The sequence below is a fragment of the Tachypleus tridentatus genome, chromosome 5 (assembly GCF_004210375.1).
Source record: "Tachypleus tridentatus isolate NWPU-2018 chromosome 5, ASM421037v1, whole genome shotgun sequence".
In the NCBI taxonomy this organism is placed as follows: Eukaryota; Metazoa; Arthropoda; class Merostomata; order Xiphosura; family Limulidae; genus Tachypleus; species Tachypleus tridentatus.
Genome location: NC_134829.1, coordinates 55,330,609 through 55,349,650, shown reverse-complemented (window position 1 = coordinate 55,349,650; position 19,042 = coordinate 55,330,609). Strand labels below are relative to the sequence as shown.

At 35.0% G+C, this 19,042-nt stretch overlaps 2 protein-coding genes across 9 annotated transcripts in view; both read left to right on the top strand.

Moving 5' to 3' along the window:
* Window positions 1-19,042, top strand: part of LOC143251207 (uncharacterized) — a 456,539-nt gene that overhangs the window by 299,405 nt on the left and 138,092 nt on the right. The window lies entirely within an intron of this gene.
* LOC143251204 (transgelin-2-like) overlaps window positions 7,289-19,042 on the top strand; it is a 32,830-nt gene continuing 21,076 nt past the window's right edge. The window contains exon 1 of the mRNA XM_076502626.1: window positions 7,289-7,441. Coding sequence (XP_076358741.1) covers window positions 7,388-7,441 — 54 coding nt within the window. The 5' untranslated portion in view covers window positions 7,289-7,387. The remainder of the gene's footprint in view (window positions 7,442-19,042) is intronic.

Sequence of the window (19,042 nt, the reverse complement as noted above, 5' to 3'; positions counted from 1 at the left end):
CCAAAACTGTGTCTCAGGAACTTATTATCAGACAGTATCTTTCAGTCAGTGTTCAGAACTCTATTTATCAGTATATATTAAGAGACAGTGTTTTAAATACCATTTACAAGGATGTTTGATGTCTCAAAGGACGACTGTCCTCATTATGAAATAAAACATTCTTTTCAACTACAGATCCACCAAAAAAATTAAATCACAGTTTACACCTTTATTTCGAGACAAGCCCATGTATCACCGTGAGCTTTTAACGTTAACAGGCCGCAGAGAGAAATAGTTCCACAGGTCAGTAATTTTCATTCCTCAGGAGTTACAAATACCAATCACCATTATGTTCGGTCTCCTGATGTTAAAATAGTTATACGTAAGACTAGGGCCACTTTATGATACTCTCTATACTTTGATAACTTCTTAGACTTGTTATGTCTTCCTAGAACACTCATGGATTAAGCTGTAATTTAAATGTTTTTATATCCCCACCCCCACATTAACACAGTGGTACATCTGCAAGCTTTACTCCTAGAAACCACGTTTCGATACCCATTGGCAAAAGCACATATAATCAACTATGTAGCTTTGTGCTCAACTACAAATGATAATTTAATTTTTTTCCCTAAAGAGAGCTTTTAACACGATGGTGATGTTAGACGTAGAGAAAGAGATACTTATAAAATATATAGAAACAAGAACGCATTACAAGTATGAGAATCAGTAGCATATTTAGATCTGTGTTATCGGACCCGACATGTCCAGATGATTAGGGCGTTCAACTTGTAATCTGATTGTGGCGGGTTTGAACCCCCGTCATACCAAACATTCTCTTCCTTTCAGCTATTGAGATGTTATAATGTTACGGTTCGGTCAGTCCCATAATTCATTGGTAAAATAGTAGCCCAAGCGTTAACGGTGGGTGGTGATGACTAGCTGCGTTCCTCTAATCTTACACTGCTAAATTAGGGACGGCTAGCGAATATAGCCCTCGTGTAGCTTTGAGCAAAATTAAAATAGAAAATAAAGAAACAACAGTGTTATCGCGATACTGACAACCTACCTACATCTGAGTAGAACATCTACCGCGTTACTAGCAACCCACACAAACCTAAATAGAACACCTTCCGATAACCTAGGTAAATATGCTGAGATTAACTAGCCGGATAAGTTGCTTTGTAAAGACGCCAAATAAACAAACACAAACATCTTCTTTGAGGTTTGTTTGTTTTGAATTCTCGCAAAGCCACATGAGGGCTATCTGTAGCTAGCCGTCCTTAATTTAACAGTGTAAGACTAGAAGAAAGGCAGCTGGTCATCACCACCCATCGCCAACTCTTGGGCTACTCTTTTACCAACGAATAGTGAGATTGACCGTCATATATATATAATGCCCCCACGGCTGAAAGGGCGAGCATGTTTGGTGTGTCAGGGATTCGACTCGCGACCCTCAGATTACAAGTCGAACGCCTCAACCCACCTGGCCATACCGTCTTCTTTAAGAACGTGGTAACTGTCTGTAACAAAAACGACGAGCTAAATCAAGTACAGAACCACAGTTCAGCTCCAGTAGGTCAGCTGAAAACTGAATTTAAATATTTTTGGTGGGCACAAAAAGATAGTACACTGTGCAGCCTTGCGCTTAATAAGAAAAAGCAAATACATCAGTTTTTAGTCTTACAAGTATTTTAATACTGAGATAATTCCCGCGTAATAATTCCCAAGAAGTATTTAAACTATTAACAAAATATTGTATTAATAATGTTCTATTCCTCGTTTATAATGAATTTGTACGAATATCTAAGATTAGGAGCTTCAGGTGTTTTCAACCTGTAAACTTACTGTTATGTCACTGTGTTTACTAAACGTGCCACCAGGTCACGACCTAATTTTCAAATACACTGAAGGACATTCACAGCTGTCAAACTTTGGTATCATCACTATTTATTATGTAATAGTTTTAGGTAAGACTTACCACCTACTACTGAATAGTATTTGTTATAGCCTTCGAGTAACGAAATATTTCTCGAGTTATCTAGTTAGAAATTATAAACTTTACAAGAAAAAAAGTAGCAATAGCCGTCCCTAATTTTGCAGTGTAAGACTAGAGGGAAGGCAACTAGTCATCACCACCCACCGCCAACTCTTGGGCTACTCTTTTACCAACGAATAGTGGGATTGACCGTTACATTATAACGCCCCCACGGCTGAAAGGGTGAGCATGTTTGGTGCGACGAGGATGCGAACCCTCGACCCTCAGATTACGAGTCGCACGCCTTAACCCACCTGGCCATGCCGGGCCCAATGTGGTAGTAAGCCCACACAAACCTGACAAAATACCTAGAAATAATACAGGGGGCATTTCAATTTGTCCAAAAAAGGTTTGTTTGTGGTTTGGTACATTGCTATAAAATTATAAAGACTCTTTTCAAAAGATTCAAACCTTTTTGTGGTAAAAATACACGTGAAGTAAAAATAGTTGGTAAAATTATTTTTAATGTTAATAATTAATTTTAATATCTATTTTTATACTATTAAAAATACAATTCACGTAAGAGTATGTATAAAGTATATTTATAAGATATAAAGCTTTTGTATCTTTGATTACGTTTTAATATAAATACTGAAAATTATCTGTTTTTAAGGAAACGCCTTTTCGCTGGTGTGTTATTGAAAACAAAGCTGCTAAATGGGCTATCTGTACGATGCCCATCACAACCCGATTTACGGTGCAATAAGCCCTTAAACTAACCGCTGAACTACATGTTAAAAACCACATCTTTATAATAATATCTGTTTTTTTGTGTGTGAATAAACAATGCTTACTCTGTATAATTTTCTTTACAGCATTATGATGAAGATCGGATAGTATTTCCGAATAAAACACAAAGAAATACATAAGATATAAAATCACAAATTTTGATCGAACTATTTATTTTTTTTCTTCGCACCAGAAGTGCGGATCCCCCCACTGTTACAGAGATAAGTCTATGGATTTACAACGTTTAAAATCAGGGATTCGACTCTCCTCGGTGAACTCAACAGATAGTCTGATGTGGCTTTGCCCTAAGAAAACATGCACACATGAAAGACAAAGAATCTATGAATTTAGCGCCATCTGGTGACATACTTGATAACTAAGAAATACGTGAAAAAAAGTACAAGATATGGATTGAATTTTCTGGCGGATTTTTTGCTCCTGCCTTTTTGTAGAAATGTCTGATAACCAATAAAGAAAATATGTAATCCTCACAGAAAAGTTCTGTGAATAATACACAATCTTTCTCACAGAAATTTATACATCTGTTACCTAGGCGCATAAATCTCTAGAGATACACACTTGGAAGGTAGGCAAATACCCAGAAATGTATGTTGGATAGGCACCAACCAGTACCACATTGAAAAGGCTTTGTTTTGGAATTTCGCACAAAGCTACACGAGAGTTATCTGTGCTAGCCGTCCCTAATTTAGCAGTGTAAGACTAGAAGGAAGGCAGCTAGTCATCACCACCCACCGCCAACTCTTGCGCTACTCTTTTACCAACGAATAGTGGGGATTGACCGTTGCATTATACACCCCCACGGCTGGGAGGGCGAGCATGTTTAGCGCGACGCGGGCGCGAACTCGCGACCCTCGGATTACGAGTCGCACGCCTTACGCGCTTGGCCATGCCAGGCCCATTGAAAATGCAGGCAAATACCTAGAAATAACCATTGGATAGAGACAGACACCTAAGAATTTAATTCGATAGTCAGACAAATACCTAAACATATCCATTGAAAAAAACAAATAAATATCTAAAAATATCCATTTGAAAGGCAGTCAAAACTCAGAAATATTCTTTATATTGGCAGATACTAAAATATTCATTGTAAAGACAGGCAAATACAGGCCCGGCATGGCCAAGTGTGTTAAGGCGTTCGACTCGTAATCCGAGGTTCGAATCCTGGTCTCACCAAACATGCTTGCCCCTTCAGCCGTGGGGGCATTATAAGTGTCGGTCAATCCTACTATTCGTTGGTAAAAGAGTAGCCCAAGAGTTGACGGTGGGTGGTGATGACTAGGTGCCTTCCCTCTAGTCTTACACTGCTAAATTAGGGACGGCTAGCGCAGCTTTGTACGAAATTGATAAAAAAAAAGAAAATAAAAACAGACGAATACCTAGAAACACCCATTACATAGGCAGACAAATACCTGGGATATTAATTGAATAGGCAGAAAAATACTTGAAAATATTCATTGGAAAGGCAGACATATAAATACAGGCATACATTGAATAAGCAGACACGTATCTTATTTTCCACTGCCTTTAGAGTTGCGATGAACTGAACGGTTTTAACAGCCAAAGTGTGAGAGATGTATAAACTTCGCCGGTGAAAATGTTTTGTGCGTCCTCTATCAACATGTATCAGTACTTTGGAATAAATATCTCCGTAATTACACCTGCAGAATGTGGATTCCAAATCATACTGTCGATCAATTTAACTTTAATTGTGTCGTGGGAATGGATAAAATATAGTTAAATGTTTTCCAGTTGTGGTAATAAACAATTTTGGTGAATACGATTGTCGTTATATAAATTCACTTCGAACTTTTATCCGTAGAAAGTACACAGTACAAAATGTAAAAAGTAAACATTAAAGTAAAGACTAAAATTAACATTTTACAATAACTTTTAATTGTTTTATGTCTTAAGTTTAATCAATATGACTCAATTTTAAAACCCTCTCAAAGTGAAAATATTTTAAAACATATTTAACAATGCAGCTTAAAATATTTCATATAATCGTTAAATTTGCCTTGTAAAATTCTAGATGGCACCAAAATCCATGGTAATTACTTAATTTCTTTTATTAATTTTAAACTGCAAGTGTTAATTTTAAAATTACTCACAGATAACATTTTCTGTAAAAAAAAAACATTCAGGAGAGCACAATAAATATTCAAAATAATCATCAGAATATTCCAATAAAGTCTCTAGATGGCGCGACTATAGTTGTATTTCGTTAACTTTTCGTTTGCTTAATTTTATACACAATCAGAACCTGTTTTAAATTAATAATTTTTAACATTAATAATTAAGAGCTTAATCATGATATTATTATTCACTTATAATATAAACACGAATTTATGACCTATAAAATTATGCTTTTAATTTTAATAGAGTTTAGTTATATTAATCGGTATTTAAGGGGTTTTGGTTTTTTTAAGTAGCGTTAGACTACTTATTCAAGTTAACTTTATTCTGTAGCCAAGTACGTAACGTATGAAATAATAAGTAGGAACCTAAAAGTGAAAAAATAATAACAACCAATAGACGCATCACATCTAAGTTACTGTTTCCAAAATTATCCACAATCTATAATATCCACAATCTGTAATAACCATTATCCACAATCTATAATAACCATTATCCACAATCTATAATAACCATTATCCACAATCTGTAATGACCATTATCCACAATCTATAATAACCATTATCCACAATCTATAATAACCATTATCCACAATCTGTAATGACCATTATCCACAATCTATAATAACCATTATCCATAATCTATAATAACCATTATCCACAATCTATAATAACCATTATCCACAATCTATAATAACCATTATCCACAATCTGTAATGACCATTATCCACAATCTATAATAACCATTATCCACAATCTGTAATGACCATTATCCACAATCTATAATAACCATTATCCACAATCTGTAATGACCATTATCCACAATCTATAATAACCATTATCCCTAATCTATAATAACCATTATCCACAATCTGTAGTAACCATTATCCACAATCTGTAGTAACCATTATTCACAATCTGTAATAACCATTCATGGTCATGACATTCTGTAATTTCCACCTTTTTCAACTGTCACGATAACCCACTGTAACAGTAATCACAAATTTTGTTATTCTCATTACCTCTATACCAAGTCATCTTACCACTTATAATGAAATTCTATCAATGGCAGTTAAGACACTAGTGACACCTGCTGGACTTTTAACAAACAATGGACCTTTAATTAAGTGATAACTTTCACGCAACAAGAAAGCTAGAAAAAGGCTTAAGTTTGAAGTAGGTATACTGAAACTTCGAACTGTTTTAACTTAATTAATCAAACCACGAATATATTACTCAATAAATACAAAACATCAGTTCTCACTTTTTAATTTACATTTTCTTCAATTATAAAATAAATTTGGAAGTTCCAACAAAAACAGGAGAAAACTGAGGATGGGTTTTATAAACTCAAAAGCCTTGTTATTCTTTCTTAACTACAAACTGAAGTGACATTGTTTTCATTTGAATACAGGTTTTATAAAACAAAGGGCAGAGTTCAAAAGTAACACTCTTTTTACTTGAATATAAGTTTTATAAACCAGAAGGTAGAACTCAAAAGCCTTGTTATTCTTTCTGTAATAACAACTAAAGTGACACTGTTTTTACTTGATTAAAATATCAGGTTGGTAGACTAGACTCAATAAGTACAGACTTTAAAATTCCTATGGCTACATAATGCTGTGTAGAGCGGAAAAAGAAGAATGAAAGTGACGCAATAGAAAACTTCTTGTACAGATAAAAGTGCAACGTATCACATCTATGTTATCAGTTAACAAGTCTATAACATAGGAATAGATTGCACCTATGATCGTGGTTAATGAATCTACAAAATAATTTAGCTATGCGCTAAAATTATGAAACAAATAGAAAAAACGTTTAGCTGGAAAGCGCAATCTTTGTTTGGAAGTTTGGTTCGTTACGGTTTCAATTTTTATTTAAAAAATGTTGTTTTGAACCTGAGAGATGGAATTGTGTTTGTTTTAGATTTCGCGTAAAACTACACGAGGGCTATCTGCGCTAACCGTTCCTAACTTAGCAATGTAACACTAGAGGGAAGTCAGCTTGTCCTCACCACCCACTGCCAACTTTTGGGTTACTCTTTACTAACGAATAGTGTGATTAACCGAAACACTATAACCACCTAGCAGTGCCGAGTCCAACAGACGGAATTAGAGACAATGTAAAACATAAATATTTATAAGATAATATAACATAAAAAGAAATGCGGATTTTAAACTGAGAAACAGCTTTCAAGTATTCACACCCAATATCCTCCTTCCGTTTGATGGTTTGATCAGAAAATATTTAAACTTACCAAGATGGCTTTAGAAGATTCACATTTAATAAACTCTAAATTAGGATTTATCTTAATTCATGGTTTAAGGAATGTAAAACTAAGCTTCTGACGTCATCACTTATATTACATCGTCGTTCGGGTACTTTATCTCTTGGTTTCATAACGCGCCATTCGTTGATCGGAACCCCAACGTTTTGTATTCAGACCTCTATAACTTTTGTACTTCAACAAAAATTTGCTTTAGAAATGGCAGAAAACAGAGCCCGTAAATCTGGATTTGCTGCAGAAGCTTTCAACAAAGTGAGTATTATAGATTTATTCCATTAAATTATCAGTTTTTTACAAGTCCGTTATGTAGCTTTCTCAAACAAGCTAACACTAACAAATGTAATAACACAAACGTTTACAAACAGGCAAGTCCTGGTTTTTGTGATAACACCGTGCTATGGACCGAGGCATTGTAATTATTAAAATCACAACTTTTCTGTATCGTAAAGTTACTGTTATTGTATTTTTGAATTCATTATTCATTTCTCTAGGTTCTTCACAAAACGTTAAACTAACTTTAAGTTGTCATCAACTCGCTGGAAAGTAAGAAATTCTGCGAAAGTGAACTTATATTTTATAATAAAACGAAAAAGAAACCTATATAATATTAATATGTCTTTTACTTGACTGATTTAACGAAATTGACGTTTATTTTCCAGATACGTATTACTTTTTTTAATTTTAATGTTTAAACTCTACAGATTGAATAACTAAATATTTTATTTATGGTGAATGTTACTCATAAGTTCAGTCTACATCATGTATATTGTATGTATTTTGTATGTCCCAACACTCCTTCACAGAAACTTCTTCTACATCAGATATTTGTCTGTACTGATTTCTCTCCCAGTATTTCTTAAAATTTTTAAATAAAGAGAGGGGGATCTTTGAGGGAAGTTTTCACATATCGTTTATCTGAGAGATCTCTGTCAGTCATCGTCCGTTATCTTCAATGGTTGTTTGTTCTGATCCGCTAGATTATAAAAACTTTTGTTCACAGTTGCTTAAAATGTGAACAGAAGTTTTTGGAAGAACGAAAAATTAGAAAAGAAATGTAAGTGAAGCAAAAACATCACTTAAAGTTCTGTCATTGACAGAACTGTAACAAATGTAGGTGCTAATAACAGATTGCATCTATCTTATCATTTGACAAGTTTATAACACAGCAACAGATAAGACCTGCATTACTAGATGAGTCTTGAAACAAAGCAAAAGGTAACACTTCTGATTATGGTTAACTAGTCTACAACAGAACAACAGGTCATACCCATGATTGTGGTTAACTAACCTACAACAGAACAACAGGTCATACCTATGATTATGGTTAACTAGTCTACGACAGAGCAACTGGTCATACCCATAATTGTGGTTAACTAACCTACAACAGAGCAATAGGTCATACCCATGATTGTGGTTAACTAATCTACAACAGAACAACAGAACTCACGTATGATTGTAGGTTACGAATCAATAAATATAGAAATCAACTTTTGAGAAGGTTAATTTATAAAATGTTGGTGTTACTTATTGTAAGTAAACCATGTTGATTGTTCCAACCAAAAGTAATCCATGTTGATTGTTTTAACCAAATATAAACGATGTTGAATGTTCCGAAACGAAAGTCAGGAATACCTTTCAGACTCAAGCAATGTGTTTTTTTTTTTGTGGTTGGGTATCTTTTGGATATTGTTTTATAATACCTTCTAATAATTGTAATGTTTTGGTTATTGTTTTGTAAAACCTTCTAATAATTGTAATGTTTTAGTTATTGTTTTATAAAACCTTCTAATAATTGTAATGTTTTGGTTATTGTTGTATAAAACCTTCTAATAATTGTAATGTTTTGGTTATTGTTTTATAAAACCTTCTAATAATTGTAATGTTTTGGTTATTGTTTTATAAAACCTTCTAATAATTGTAATGTTTTAGTTATTGTTTTGTAAAACCTTCTAATAATTGTTATGTTTCGATTGTTGTTTTTCTTTGGTTTTATTTCACTCTTCACCCTTTAATATTTTTCACACAATCTTTTAATTTTTCTTCAAGTTTCTTTTCAACTTTCAAATGTTGTTATTTTAAAACTATTATTCATTCTTGTATCCAATATTTCAAACATCCAGACTTTCCAGATTCTCAGCCGCTCTAGTTGAGATTTTTTGTTGTTTTAATGCAAAGCTAAACAATCGGCAAACTGGATATTTGTAAGTCTAAATTTATCGCTGACCCGCCAGGGGTCTCTGCGTGAAATATTGTTTTAATTATTTTGCAAAAGAAAGTCTCATAGTTATCTGTACAAATATAAGATATTGAGTTGACGTTTTTTCTTTACAATAGTCTTTGGTAAATATTTAATATACATTACATTTATGAGAGAAAACATCTTTTTCGTTGTATGGACTTTGTGGTTTCAAATCACGATAATATTTCACTAACAAGTCTTTAAATTTAACATTAAAGTAATCTGATGTAAATAGTGCCGTGAAACAAAAGTGACCAGATTTACAAAAATAATTACAAAATTATAGCGATTTATAATGTTTCAAAACTTGCTCACCAGCGATATGTCCGCGGACTTACAACGCAATAACCCAGGTTTTAATACTCTTACAACGCAATAACCCAGGTTTTAATACTCACGGCGTGCAGAGCACAGATAGCTCATTGTTTAGTATAACTATATACACTGTTTAATGTCAGATGCAACAGGTCGATTAGTTTGGTTTGCTTTGAATTTCGCGCAAAGCTACACGAGGGCTCTCAGCGCCCAGCAGGTCGATATGTCAACGTGTAGTTAGTTGTCAGAAGTCAGGTGTGTTTTTTGTAACAACCATAGGGTGTTTTCTTTCATTTCAGACCGAACACAAATAGTCCATTGTGTTGCTTTCTTCTTCACTTCAAATAAATGCTTCATGACCACGTGCAGGTTGTCCTCAGATAATGTAAATAATGAAATCCAGGTCATTTTGATTTACTGAAAACATTGCTACACAACACATACATCAGGCAATCGATTCAAATGTAAAGTTTTGTGGTAAGAGGATAAAGGGGAAGGAACAGCCGCGAAACAATATTTCTACTGAGAAACCTTGACTGTTGGTTTTAATAATATGTTCCTTCATTAGGTTTTTGTCATATATACGAAATAAACATTTCCAAATATTAAGTGTAAGTGTTTCTGTGTGTATATTTATTACACAACGTCTTCAGTGACAACGATGAGGTCGTACAAAATTTTGCTATAAAATAAATTTTCATTTAAAGGAAAGATTTTTCTGGCTCTTTATACGAAATCAAACATAAGAAGCACATGAGAGTTGAGGTTCACCTGCTTTGCCCCTCACACCCAGTGACACGGGCCCAGGATAACCAGATGGTCAAGACACTCGACTCGTAATCCGAGGATCTTGGGCTCCAATCACAGTCACACCAAACATTCTCGCCCCTTCAACAGTGTGGGCGTTATAATGTTACGGTCATTCCCACTATTCGTTGGTAAAAGAGTAGCCCAAAAGTTGGCGATAGGTGGTGATGACTAGCTGCCTTCCCTCTAGTCTTACACTGCTAAATTATGGACGGCTGGAACAGATAGCCCTCGTGTAGCTTTGCGCGAAATTCAAAACCAACCCAAACCCAATGACACAGCGGTGTGTCTGTGAATTTACACCACTAGAAAGCGAGTTTCGATAGTTCTGGTGGGCAAAGCACAGATAACCCTAAGTTTAGTTTTGTGCTTAATGGCAAACTGAGGTTCACCTGTAAGGTCTAACGCAGCGCCACCTGTAGAAAATTTTTGTCCATTTACATGCAAAGACAAAACTTTACTTCACGTTCGTAAATGGGTTTCAGTGTCAGTGCATTAGATATTCAGCCAAGAAGAAAGAAAAACATATATATATATATATATTGGAGTCCTTTTTGGACAATGGGTAAACTTGTCTACTATTTTCCAAAGTACAACAACAAACAAGAGTAAAACAGGGTGAATAAATTCACAATCCTAATGTGGTTTTGGTTTCGTTTTTAACCTTCATAGTCACTTCTTGAAAGTGTGCTTCTGGATATTTTCATCTACACTCTCGACCTAAGATCATTAAATTAATTCGGCTTCTTTACACGTTCTCAAGCTAATTCACGCGACCAGTTCTGCCATCACTTCTTTAAACTGCAAGTTCCCGTAACTCTTACATAAGAACTCAATGTGTCGCATACCAATCAGACACTTGAATAATGTCGACATTTTACACGATTGTCAGGAAGTTCATCCCTATATATTTTAAACTTTACGACTGTATTAAAACAGTCTTTGGTCTATTGATAAGATATGTCGTGTTTGTTATCACGTTAACATTGAAATTTACATTGTGATAACTGCTATGAAACACGAGGTTAGGTAGCAACAAAACCCATAAACAGTCATAGTTATAGAAAAACTACTTTCTGCATCAGACCCTTGATAGGTGAAACCTGGCATGACGTAAAAACTCTGCTACAGTTTTGTCTACTAAAGTAAATTTGCCTCATAATGCCTGATAAATCGCTTATGTGACACACTTCAACATAGTATAATCTACTTTTACATAGATATCTGAGTAAGATAAGTTGCTGATTAGCGTACAGTGGAGTTTGAACTCTATACAGAGTAATGTTAAACACAGTATGTCAACATGTAAAAACATACCGATCAGAGTTCATGTCGATGTATCAAACTAGTTGTCACGGTTCAGGTTTAGTGTAATTATATACACTCTGTTATGTCAGGACCAAGAGGTCGATATGTGAAACTATAGTTGTCACAGTTCATGTTTAGTATAACTATATACACTCTGTGATGTCAGGACCAAGAGGTCGATATGTGAAACTATAGTTGTCACAGTTCATGTTTAGTATAACTATATACACTCTGTAATGTCAGGACCTTGAGGTCGATATATGAAACTACAGTTGTCACAGTTCAGGTTTAGTATAACATTATACACTCTATAATTTCAAGTTCAACAGGTCGATATCTGAAACTATAGTTGTCACAGTTCATGTTTAGTATAACTATATTCACTCTGTATTGTCAGGTCCAACAGGTCGATATGTGAAACTATAGTTGTCACAGTACATATTTAGTATAACTATATACACTCTGTGATTTCAGGACCAAGAGGTCGATATGTGAAACTATACTTGTCACAGTTCATGTTTAGTATAACTATATACACTCTGTAATGTAAGGTCCAACAGGTCGATATGTGAAACTATTGTTGTCACAGTTCAGGTTTAGTATAACTATATACACTCTGTGATGTCAGGTCCAACAGGTCGACATATGAAACTACAGTTTTCACAGTTCAAGTTTAGTATAACTATATACACTCTGTCATGTCAGGTCCAACAGGTCGATATATGAAACTATAGTTGTCACAATTCAGGTTTGGTATAACTATATACACTCTGTCATATCAGTTTATTCCTCGATATGTGAAACTATTGTTGTCACAGTTCAGGTTTAGTATAACTATATACACTCTGTGATGTCAGGTCCAACAGGTCCACATGTGAAACTATAGTTGTCACAGTTCCAGTTTAGTATAACTATATACTCTCTGTGATGTCAGGTGCAACAGGTCGATATGTGAAACTATAGTTGTCACAGTTAATGTTTAGTATAACTATATACACTGTGATGTCAGGTCCAATACGTCGATATGTGAAACTATAGTTTTCACAGTTCAGGTTTCGTATAACTATATACACTCTGTGATGTCTGATCCAACAGGTCGACATGTGAAACTATCTTTTTCAAAGTTCAGGTTTGGTATAACTACATACACTCTGTGATGTGAGGTCGAACAGGTCGATATGTGAAACTATAGTTTTCACAGTTCAGGTTTAGTATAACTCTATTCACTCTGTATCATCAGGTCCAACAGGTCGATATGTGAAACTATAGTTGTCACAGTTCAGGTTTAGTATAACTCTATACACTCTGTAATCTCAGGACCAAGAGGTCGATATGTGAAATTATAGTTGTCAAGTTCATGTTTAGTATAACTATATACACTCTGTGATTTCAGGAACAATAGGTCGATATGTGAAACTACAGTTGTCATAGTTCACGTTTAGTATAACTATATATACTCTGATGTCAGGTCCTACAGGTCGATATGTGAAACTATAGTTGTCACAGTTCATGTTTAGTATAACTATTCACTCTGTATTGTCAGGTCCAACAGGTCGATATGTCAAACTACAGTTGTCACAGTTCAGGTTTAGTATAACTATATACAATCTGTAATGTCAGGTCCAACTGGTCGATATGTGAAACTATAGTTGTCACAGTTCCTGTTTAGTATAACTGTATACACTCTGTCATATCAGTTTCAACCCGTCGATATGTGAAACTATGGTTGTCACAGTTCTTGTTTAATATAACTATATACATTGTGATGTCAGGTCCAACAGGTCGACACATGAAACTATAGTTGTCACAGTTCCTGTTTAGTATAACTGTATACACTATGTAATGTCAGGTCCAACAGGTCGACATGTGAAACTATAATTCTCACACTTCAGGTTTAGTATAACTATATACACTATGATGTCAGGTCCTACAGGTCGACATATGAAACTATAGTTGTCACAGTTCACGTTTAGTATAACTATATACACTCTGTAATGTCAAGTTCTACAGGTCGACATGTGAAACTGTAGTTGTCTCAGTACATATTTAGTATAACTGTATACACTATGATTTCAGGACCAAGAGGTCGATATGTGAAACTACAGTTGTCACAGTCCAGGTTTAGTATGACTATGTACACTCTGTAATGTCAGGACCTTGAGGTCGATATAAGAAACTATAGTTGTCATAGTTCATGTTTAGTATAACTATATACACTCTGTGATGTCCGGTCCAACAGGTCGATATCTGAAACTATAGTTGTCACAGTACATGTTTAGTATAACTATATACACTCTGTGATGTCTGGTCCAACAGGTCGATATGTGAAACTATAGTTGTCACAATTCAGGTTTGGTATAACTATATACACTCTGTCATATCAGTTTCAACCCGTCGATATGTGAAACTATGGTTTTCACAGTTCTTGTTTAATATAACTATATACACTGTGATGTCAGGTCCAACAGGTCCACATGTGAAACTATAGTTGTCACAGTTCCTGTTTAGTATAACTATATACTCTCTGTGATGTCAGGTCCAACAGGTCGATATGTGAAACTATAGTTGTCACAGTTAATGTTTAGTATAACTATATACACTGTGATGTCAGGTTCTATAGGTCGACGTGTGAAACTATAATTGTCACAGATCATGTTTAGTATAACTATATATACTCTGTGATGTCAGGTCCAATAGGTCGATATGTGAAACTATAGTTTTCACAGTTCAGGTTTCGTATAACTATATACACTCTGTGATGTCTGATCCAACAGGTCGACATGTGAAGCTACAGTTGTCACAGTTCAAGTTTAGTATAACTATATACACTCTAAAATGTCAGTTCCTACAGGTAGATATATGAAACTATCTTTGTCACAGTTCAGGTTTGGTATAACTACATACACTCTGTGATGTGAGGTCGAACAGGTCGATATGTGAAACTATAGTTTTCACAGTTCAGGTTTAGTATAACTATATTCACTCTGTATTATCAGGTCCAACAGGTCGATATGTGAAACTATAGTTGTCCCAGTTCAGCTATAGTATAACTATATTCACTGTAAAATGTAAGGTCCAACAGGACGATATGTGAAACTATAGTTGTCACAGTTTACGTTTGGTATAACTATATACACTCTGTAATATCAGGTCCAACAGGTCGATATGTGAAACTACAGTTGTCACAGTTCAGGTTTAGTATAACTATATACACTCTGTAATTTCAAGTCCAACAGGTCGATATGTGAAACTATAGTTGTCACAGTTCATGTTTAGTATAACTATATTCACTCTGTATTGTCAGGTCCAACAGGTCGATATGTGAAACTATAGTTGTCACAGTTCGTATTGAGTATAACTATATAACTCTGTAATATCAGGTCCAACAGGTCGATATGGTAAAATATAGTTGTCAGAGTTCAGGTTTACTATAACTATATACACTCTATAATGTCAGGTCCAACAGATGGACATGTGAAACTACAGTTGTCACAGTTCAAGTTTAGTATAACTATATACACTCTGATTTCAGGTCCTACAGGTCGACATGTGACACTATAGTTGTCACAGTTCAGGTTTAGTATAACTATATACACTCTGTAATGTCAGGACCAAGAGGTCGATATGTGAAACTACAGTTGTCACAGTTCAAGTTTAGTATAACTATATACACTCTGTGATGTCAGGTCCAACAGGTCGATATATGAAACTATAGTTGTCACAGTACATGTTTAGTATAACTATATACACTCTGTGATGTCAGTTCCAGCAGGTCGATATGTGAAACTATCTTTGTCACAGTTCACGTTTGGTATAACTACATACACTCTGTGATGTGAGGTCGAACAGGTCGATATGTGAAACTATAGTTATCACAGTTCAGGTTTAGTATAACTATATTCACTCTGTATTATCAGGACCTTGAGGTCGATATATGAAACTATAGTTGTCATAGTTCATGTTTAGTATAACTATATACACTATGATGTCAGGTCCTACAGGTCGACATGTGAAACTATAGTTGTCACAGTACATATTTAGTATAACTATATACACTCTGTGATTTCAGGACCAAGAGGTCGATATGTGAAACTTTAGTTATCACAGTCCAGGTTTAGTATAACTATATACACTCTGTAATGTCAGGACCTTGAGGTCGATATATGAAACTACAGTTGTCACAGTTCAGGTTTAGAATAACTATATATACTCTGTAATGTCAGGTCCTACAGGTCGATATGTGAGACTATAGTTGTCACAGTTCATATTTAGTATAACTATAAACACTCTGTGATGTAAGGTCCAACAAGTCGACATGTAAAACTATAGTTGTCACACTTCAGGTTTAGTATAACTATATACACTCTGATGTCAGGTCCTACAGGTCGACATGTGTCACTATAGTTGTCACAGTTCATGTTTAGTATAACTATATACACTCTCTGATGTCAGGTCCGACAGGTCGATATGTGAAACTATAGTTGTCACAGTTCAGGTTTAGTATAACTGTATACACTCTGTAATGTCAGGTCCAACAGGTCGACATGTGAAACTATAATTGTCACAGTTCAGGTTTAGTATAACTATATACACTCTTTGATGTCAAGACCTACAGGTCGATATATGAAACTATAATTGTCACACTTCAGGTTTAGTATAACTATATACACTCTGATTTCAGGTCCTACAGGTCGACATGTGACACTATAGTTGTCACAGTTCAGGTTTAGTATAACTATATACACTCTGTAATGTCAGGACCAAGAGGTCGATATGTGAAACTACAGTTGTCACAGTTCAAGTTTAGTATAACTATATACACTCTGTGATGTCAGGTCCAACAGGTCGATATATGAAACTATAGTTGTCACAGTACATGTTTAGTATAACTATATACACTCTGTGATGTCAGGTCCCACAGGTCGATATATGAAACTATAGTTGTCACAGTTCATGTTTAGTATAACGATATACACTCTGCAATGTCAGGACCAAGAGGTCGATATGTGAAACTACAGTTGTCACAGTTCAGGTTTAGTATAACTATATACACTCTGTAATGTCAGGTCCAACATGTCGATATGTGAAACTACAGTTGTCACAGTTCAGGATTAGTATAACTATATATAATCTGTAATGTCAGGTCCAACTGGTCGATATGTGAAACTGTAGTTGTCACAGTTCATGTTTAGTATAACTATATACACTCTGTGATGTCAGGTCCTACAGGTCGACATGTGAAACTTTAGTTGTCACAGTTCAGGTTTACTATAACTATATACACTCTTTGATGTCAAGTCCTACAGGTCGATATGTGAAACTACAGTTGTCACAGTCCAGGTTTAGTATAACTATGTATACTCTGTAATATCAGGACATTGAGGTCGATATATGAAACTATATTTGTCATAGTTCATGTTTAGTATAACTATATACACTCTATGATGTCAGGACCAAGAGATCGATATGTGAAACTATAGTTGTCACAGTTCAGGTTTAGTACAACTATATACACTCTGTGATGTCGGGTCCAACAGATGGACATGTGAAACTACAGTTGTCACAGTTCAGGTTTAGTATAACTATATTCACTCCATAATGTCAGTCTCAAGCCGTCGATATGTGAAACTATAGTTGTCACAGTTCCTGTTTAATATAACTATATACACTCTGTGATGTCAGGTCCAACAGGTTGACATGTGAAATTATAGTTGTCACAGTTCCGGTTTAGTATAACAATATACACTCTGTAATGTCAGGACCAACAGGTCAACATGTGAAACTACAGTTGTCACAGTTCATGTTTAGTATAACTATATACACTCTTTAAAGTCAGGGGCAACAGGTCGATATGTGAAACGATAGTTGTCACAGTTCCTGTTTAGTATAAATATATACACTCTGTAATGTCAATTCCTACAGGTCGACATGTGAAACTATAGTTGTCACAGTTCATGTTTAGTATAACTAGAAACACTCTGTGATGTTAGGTCCTACAGATCGATATGTGAAACTATAGTTGCCACAAGTCATATTTAGTATAACTATATACACTCTGTAATGTCAGGACCAAGAGGTCGATATGTGAAACTATACTTGTCACAGTTCATGTTTAGTATAACTATATACACTCTGTAATGTAAGGTCCAACAGGTCGATATATGAAACTATAGTTGTCACAATTCAGGTTTGGTATAACTATATACACTCTGTCATATCAGTTTACCCCTCGATATGTGAAACTATGGTTGTCACAGTTCTTGTTTAATATAACTATATACAATGTTATGTCAGGTCCAACAGGACCACATGTGAAACTATAGTTGTCACAGTTCCAGTTTAGTATAACTATATACTCTCTGTGATGTCAGGTCCAACAGGTCGATATGTGAAACTATAGTTGTCACAGTTAATGTTTAGTATAACTAAATACACTGTGATGTCAGGTCCAATACGTCGATATGTGAAACTATAGTTTTCACAGTTCAGGTTTCGTATAACTATATACACTCTGTGATGTCTGATCCAACAGGTCTTCATGTGAAACTATCTTTGTCAAAGTTCAGGTTTGGTATAACTACATACACTCTGTGATGTGAGGTCGAACAGGTCGATATGTGAAACTATAGTTTTCACAGTTCAGGTTTAGTATAACTATATTCACTCTGTATCATCAGGTCCAACAGGTCGATATGTGAAACTATAGTTGTCACAGTTCAGGTTTAGTATAACTCTATACACTCTGTAATCTCAGGACCAAGTGGTCGATATGTGAAATTATAGTTGTCAAGTTCATGTTTAGTATAACTATATACACTCTGTGATTTCAGGAACAATAGGTCGATATGTGAAACTACAGTTGTCACAGTTCACGTTTAGTATGACTATATATACTCTGATGTCAGGTCCTACAGGTCGATATGTGAAACTATAGTTGTCACAGTTCATGTTTAGTATAACTATTCACTCTGTATTGTCAGGTCCAACAGGTCGATATGTCAAACTACAGTTGTCACAGTTCAGGTTTAGTATAACTATATACAATCTGTAATGTCAGGTCCAACTGGTCGATATGTGAAACTATAGTTGTCACAGTTCCTGTTTAGTATAACTGTATACACTCTGTCATATCAGTTTCAACCCGTCGATATGTGAAACTATGGTTGTCACAGTTCTTGTTTAAT